We start from the raw sequence: 7,280 nt of genomic DNA on the forward strand, positions 1-7,280 counted from the left end.
ACTGCCAGATTCGCCAATTGTCATTTTGATTAGACAATGTTTCCCTCAATTGGGGCACTTGCAAATTCCATGGTTGCAAAGCAGAATCTAGTTGAAGATATCTCCTAGAATGCAATGAATTTATTTGGATTAGACCTAAAGACTCTTGAATGTGAAAACGAGGTACAACATATAACTCATTTACATGCATTGACCAATAAACTTCCTGATGCATTTAATGATGCTGCTAAGGTAATGAAATCTCATATTCTAGCTGTGACTTGCTTCAACTAGGATAGTTGTTCCTGAAGGACAAGCTGAAATGAATCAAAACCCCCCCACACTTGAAGCATGGTAGGCCAATAAGATCAAAAGACATTTTTCCTCAAAAATGAAGGGGAAAGAATAAGGAATCTGGTCCAAAAGAGCCTAGTATTGTGCCTACCCCCGAAGATCTTATTGCCCTTGAAGCAGTATCAACTGATGCAAAGATCGCTAACCCCGGGACTATTGAGAATTCCATTGTGTATTATAATGAGATTTGGAATCGGAATGAAATTATCGTTGATAATATCTTTACATTCTCAGTTGCTTATAAAGTTACGGAAGATGATTATGAGCCATAATTTATTATTGAATGTTGTCGAAGGCAAGATTAATGGCCAAAGTGGGAGGAAACAATTAAGGATGAATTAGCTTCCTTAACCAAACAAGAAGTTCTTGGGCCCATTACTCGAATCCCCGATAATGTAAAGCCCATTGGATATAAATGGGTATTTATTCGTAAACGAAATGAGAAAAATAAGGTTATGAGATATAAAGCTTGGCTTGTTGCCCACGGGTTCTCACAGAGACTTGAGATTGATTATGATGGGACACATTCACCTGTGATGGATATGATTACATTTTGTTTTTTAATTAACTTCGTAGTCTTTGAAAAATTGGAAATGGATCCCACGGACGTTGTGATGGCATATCTATATGACTCATTAGACTATGATATTTATATAAAATTTCTTGAGGGTTTCAAAATCACTTAGACATACACTCCATGCAACTTATTCTCAATAAAGTTGCAAAGATCTTTTGTACTGTTTAAAGCAATCCGATTGCATGTGGTATAAACGTCTAAGTGAGTACTTAGTTAAGGAAGGGTACAAGAATGATTCTATCTGCCCATGCGTATTTATTAAGAAATTAGAAATTGAATTTTCTATTATAGCAATTTATGTCAATGATATGAATTTAATTGATTGGAACTCCACAAGAGTTAGCGAAAACTATTGAGTATTTGAAAAAAGGATTTTGAAGTTAAAGATTTTGGGTAAAACCAAACTTTACATTAGTCTAAACCTTGAGCCTAAAACAAATGAAATTATTGTCCATCAATCAACGTATAATGAAAGATTACTTAAATGCTTTAATATGGATAAGGCTCATCTATTAAGCACTCCTATGGTTGTAACGTCTCTAGATCCCCAAAAGGAGTCATTTCATTTGAAAGAATTTGATGAAGAGATATTTGGTCTTGAATCTCAATGCAATTGGGGTGCTTTAATGTTCTTGGCACCATGTACGAAACCAATTATCGCTTTTGCGGTAAATCTATTAGCACATTTTAATTCTGAGCCAGCTCGGAAACATTGGAATGGAATCAAATATATTTTCCATTATCTCTAGGGAACCATAGACTTGGGATTATATCATTCAAAGGATTCCACTGCTCCTGGTTTAGTGGGATATGCTGATACTAGATATAAATCTGCTCAACATAAGGTATTGTTCTCAAACTGGTTATTTATTTTGTTATAATGGTACTGCAATGTCTTGGTGTTCAACCAAGCAATCGGTAGTAGCTAGTACTCCGTCTAACTACTTTGAGATTATTGCTTTATATAAAGCTAGAAGAGAATATGTTTAGTTAAGATCTATTATAACACATATCTACAATTCTTGTTATTTAACACCGATTATAGATTCTCCCATTATAATTTATGAAGATAATGCTACTTGTAATTGCACAAGTTAGGGGATGATTTATCAAAGATGATAGGACCAAGCATATCTCCCCAAAATTTTTCTATACTCACGAACTCCAAGAAAGTCGACAAAATTGATGTTAAATAGATTCAATTAAAAAATAATCTTGTAAATCTTTTTACCAAATCATTGTCCAGCATCAATTTTTGAGAAATTAGTATATGACATTGGTATGAGGCAAGTACATAAGATGCAAGATTACTTAGCTCCAATAGTGGTTATATGGTTCAATTGAGGATGAGATATCATGAACTATGATATGTACTCTTTTTATTTTGTATGGCTTTTTTTCTACTGGGTTTTTCCAATTTATGTTTTTTAAGGAGTTAGATGTTATCATTAGAGGGAGTAAAATACATGTTGTACTCTTTTTCCCTTCATCAATGTGTTATCCCATTAGGTTTTTCATAAAGGTTTTTAATGAGACAATCAGCAATTTGTATTCTTTAGAAATGTATACTATTTTTCCTTCATTAAGATTTTTTTCAAAGGGTTTTTCTCAGTAAGGTTTTAACGAAGTAAATTATCTATTGATGAACATCCAAGGGGGAGTGTTGTAAATAATATTGATTATGGATGTCCATCACTTTTAAAGAGATAATACCGAAAATGTGTAACTTCCAATTAAATATCTTAGGCGCAATCTTGGCGATCTATATTTCCATTCTAAGTACCTTCTATCATGGGCAGAAATTTATTATTCCATACCAAGGACATCCTATTATGTGCAATAATCAATTTAAATATCACATATTGTATTTCCTAGTAGATTATAATATTTTCATATTTGAGATATCTTTACTTCTACTATAAATATGTATCATATTGTCTCCTTTGTCTTTATTATATCTCCTCTAATTACAATTAAGTTTTATGGCATTAATGAATGTATCTAGCCTTCAAAGTAATTATTTCATTTGGTCCATGTAAACCCTGTTATCACACGACCGAATAAATCAAGGATTTAAGCGAAAAGCCAATTAAATCTAATGTGAGTGGCCTCTAATAAGTAAAAGGAGTTGAACACAGGTCAATTATCATTTTGCCTCCTTTGTATTTGGAAAATCCTTGCTCTTTAGAAACAAATTCTTTTCACCAATCCTTTAGTACAAGCTAAAATATGGGTTCCTCCATTTACCAAAAAAGAAAAAAATGGGCTCCTCCAATGAAGTGGATGAGTCACTCTGAGAATTGGCCTGTTATCTGAGATATTTGTAGGCTAATTCCTTATTTAAGCACTGTGAATGTTTTCTATACTTCAAAACCTGCAAATTCTGTGACAGATATTTTTTGCAAAGGTGGCTTTGTCAGTCTAAGTTTTCAATGATGTGACCAACCGTTGGCTCACCAAATTCGTAAGTTTGATGCTATTACTTGCACAGTCTCTTTAACTCAAATAAGATTTCAATTTATCCTTAAAAAAATAAAAATAAATTAAGTGTATGATACATATTTGATGAATCATACGAACCTACTCACTACCCAGACTTGGAACCTGAACATAACTAGACTCTGGTAGAAATAAGACAGCAGAAGTATAAAATTACTTTCTCTTTATTGATCGTAATTTGAAGACCCAGAAGACAGGCATATGAAACTAAGATTTGGTAAAGAACCACTAGTATTTCCGAAAGTTCCAAGTTTTTTTCTTCTACTATTAACTGGTTTCTTTGTATTTACTTGGATGGTATCTTGATTTTTCTCTCCCAATCATCCTCTCCTCTATACAGGTGATCCCCCACCCCCCCTCACCCCCATCCACCTCAAGCACGGCAAGCATTCTTCCCATGGCCATGAATGAATCTTGCATCTTCTTCTGTATAAATGTGTGTTTCGTTCAATAACCTGTGATACAAAATCCATCATCTTCATTAACCAGCACAAAGAAATATGAATTAAAACTCAATACAGCAATACCACCTTTAGGACAATGAGAGTGGTTTAACTTACGATTGGTGAACAGTTTTGTTCATTGTGGTAGAGGAAATGAAGGCGGCGCCATTTAGGTAGAGCAGCTCACCATCAATTCTTTCTTCGATCATGCAATCAATTTGTTTGGCATCAAGAACAAATGGTTCGTCTGAGGCCTAGAATAGTTAGGCAGAAATATAAGTATTATATACAGAAGATAAGATCAAGTGGTCACATCTTCAAAGTCTTAAAAACAGCCTCTTTGTAAAAGTAGGGATAAGGAGGCTGCCTATGTTATAACTAATTTCTTTGTATTCACATTGGATGTTTTATGAAAGCATTAAATATAAGGGAGGATTTTGATTTTGGCCTTGAGGATTTCAAACTCTTGTCTTATAAGGCATTAGTCTTTAGTAACTGAGCAACCTCTCAAGATTCAAAAGATAATAGTATTTATTTCTTACCATAACCCATCCCCATGTATCTGCAAAAGATGGGACATGAGCAGTGTATGCAAGCACATCTGCATAAGATTAGACATATCAGTATTTATTCCTACAAGAAATCACTTAAGCAGAGGATGTGTGAGATTAGAAATAGACTTTAAAACCTAATTGCAGAAGTAAAAAAACTCACACTTGAAGACATGTTTCAAGGTGTTGTATATGGATGAGAAGACTTCCTTGTGGGTAAGTACACCAGCAGGTCCGGCCTGTAGTTGTTATTCAAAAAAAAAAAAAATGTTCCATTGATGAAACACATTCAATCAAACTCTTAGAGCTATTCCAAATTTGATTGAAACCTATTAGACACACTTCATAGAGAAAGAGAACCAGAATGTAAATGGAAGTATGATACTCACTTGAGTAACAAAGATCCCATTGTCATTGAGCTTTGGCTTTAGCACGCTTTCGTAGAATGATTTAGTGTAAAGCTGATAGCAAGGTCCTCCTTCAACTGGATCTGCCAAGTCCCCCACTATCACATCAAATTTCTCCTTACGTGCCTCCAATTCGACCCTTGATCAAACATTAATCTCTCCCATTTAATATCAAATTGGAGTTCTTCCATCAATAACCCATAATCTTAAACTAGAAATTCAAAATAAAGACTTCCAAATAACGGCTGACAGATTTTCTTCAGAGAGAAAAAAAAATTGAAGCTTTCAGGGAACCCTGATCGAGGTAATCAAAATGGCAAAAGTGCGAAAGCAAAAGTGAGAAAACTCACTTGGCATCGTTGATGATCAGATGAAGCTTCTTGTTGTTAAAGGCTTTCTGGTTTACCGTCAGATATTTGCGGCAGAAATCCACAACCTCCTGCTATGAGAATGGCGCGAAAAATAAATAACCGAGTGTTCAAGCGCATTTAAAATTTATTTCCAATTAATTAATTTTCCTTTTTCAGATGCATCCAGCTGATGGATGCCTTCCCCGGTACTCGAGTTGGTTGGTTGATATCTCAAATAGGTCATCCAACAGGACACAGAGTATCTTGACCCTTGCTTTAAGGGTTTTCAAATCTTTATTTTTTCTTTAAAATGGTCATTTTATTAAGTGAAGAAGAAAGAAAATTAACAATTCATAGATCTTCCAGTCTTAACAGGGACATCGCTAAGATGGCTGAACGCCGTTAGCAACATCCGGGGTAAGGGTGAAAAGAGACTGATTAGTTGACGATGTTACTAGGCATGGGAGGTGTAGAGATAAAGACTTTCAAATCTAAAGAACTAAAAAAGACGGAAAAGAAAGAAAAAAAAATTAGCTTTCAATGTCAAGCTTCACTTTTTCAGAAGTCCAAATCCTCTTCACCCAAGGCTGGCTGTCCATCCATCTTCTCACTGTCACAGTGAGTCTAACACAAGCCTGCCCATGATACCATGCGCGAGATAGGGGAAGAGAGCACGGGCAGTTGGGTAGAAAGGATTTGCACTCCTTTTTTGGAGCCGAAGAAAACATAAAATCTGTAGAAAGGCCAGAACCTTTAAGGGGTAAATTTGTCATTTGACATGAACAGTCATTTTCTATCTTTCTCCTATATGGTGATTAAAGCCTTAATGGTGGGTAACAAGGTAGTGATTAGTGTTAATTAAATGATATAATAATTCCAATTCAAACTAATCCTCAAGAAACCCGACACTAACGGCACTATTGTGGGACCCAAGGACCAACATTCTTGTTGTGGCCAAGACCTACTACCCTTTCTTATCAGACGGCAGAGATTGCTAGATCACCGTACGTGCATGTGTACCTTATCAATGTCACACATTAGTACCGTCTCTACATTTTTATGTCTCAGTGCTTCTCTTGCTGCAGAACCTTCACCACCTCCCATTATGAAAACGGTTCTCGGACTGAAATAATTGAAACAACGAACATAAGAAATTGAATTTAAAAAAAAAACTAAAAATCTTAAATTAGTTTAGTTTACTTTGGATGGCATAAGAGAGGTGGATGGATCAAGCATTCATGGTAGATGAACTCATCAGTTTCAGCACTCTGCATCTTTCCATCGATCACCAAGATCTGCACCGTATCAATCAGAGAAGAAATCAAAAGAGAAGGAGATAACAGACGCTGAAAGCAATTCGAAAGAGGATTTAATTAATAATCCCAAACCTTTCCGAAGTGTTTCGTGTCCAGAAGAGCAATGTCTTGATATTCGCTGCTTCCTTTGTGCAGTTCACTGAGTCAAATTCCGGAAAAAACATTCTCGATCTTAGGTTTTTGAAAAAACAAGAAAAGGATTTGACCTAGTTAATTTCCATTTCGATCAGTCATACCTGTTTAAAGCGTAAGACCATTTGAGGTAATCGGCGATCTGTTCTTCGAACCAGCAGCATTTATGGTGATCGTGATTCTGGTGGTGAAGATCATCATGACCGTTTGCAGAAGAAAAGACGACCTCAACAGCTTCACTACCCATGACGAAGGAGGAAAAAAAATAAGGGAAGAACCAAAACCAGAAAAATGAGAGCTAGGAACGAAGAAGAAGAAGAAGAGAAAACAAGGAGAAGGAAGAGAAGTAAGAAATTTCCTTTTATAGAGAGAAGTAAAAGGGAAGCATTAAAAGGAGAATTAATGGAGAGAATACAAGAAAGAGCACTCCTGTAAGAGATGATGAATGAAGTGGACTCTTCCTTTGCATGAGCTCGGAAGAAAAATGTTTTATATATCTAAAAGAAAGCTAGGTGGGTTGTAAGCGTGAATGCGTGATACAATAAGTAGGACCCACGCATTCACACGCGAGGAGGAAGAGGAAGAGGAAGAGGAAGAGGAAGAGGAAGAGATTAAAAAAACACGTGGAATTGGGTCCCACACTCCCACATGGATCTACTCGATTGGACAGCT

At 35.7% G+C, this 7,280-nt stretch overlaps 1 protein-coding gene across 2 annotated transcripts; it reads right to left on the reverse strand.

Annotated features, from left to right (window-relative positions):
* Positions 1-3,496: 3,496 nt before the first annotated feature.
* ACL5 (S-adenosyl-L-methionine-dependent methyltransferases superfamily protein) lies at positions 3,497-7,056 on the reverse strand. 2 transcript variants are annotated; one of them, XM_089161742.1, is made up of 10 exons: positions 6,713-7,056; positions 6,549-6,615; positions 6,361-6,455; positions 6,181-6,283; positions 5,161-5,249; positions 4,793-4,949; positions 4,567-4,642; positions 4,395-4,453; positions 3,970-4,106; positions 3,497-3,864 (listed from the first exon to the last, which is right to left on the reverse strand). In XM_089161742.1, exons 1-10 carry the CDS (start codon positions 6,853-6,855, stop codon positions 3,783-3,785), a joined length of 1,008 nt encoding a protein of 335 aa, XP_089017868.1. In that variant the 5' UTR covers positions 6,856-7,056; the 3' UTR covers positions 3,497-3,782. The 2 variants fall into 2 exon arrangements, with proteins under 2 accessions (XP_089017868.1, XP_089017867.1); XM_089161741.1 differs by having other exon boundaries at positions 5,161-5,252.
* Positions 7,057-7,280: the final 224 nt, after the last annotated feature.

The sequence above is a fragment of the Hakea prostrata genome, chromosome 7, assembly GCF_041222555.1.
Source record: "Hakea prostrata isolate BN-2017 chromosome 7, UWA_Hpros_2, whole genome shotgun sequence".
Taxonomy (NCBI): domain Eukaryota; kingdom Viridiplantae; phylum Streptophyta; class Magnoliopsida; order Proteales; family Proteaceae; genus Hakea; species Hakea prostrata.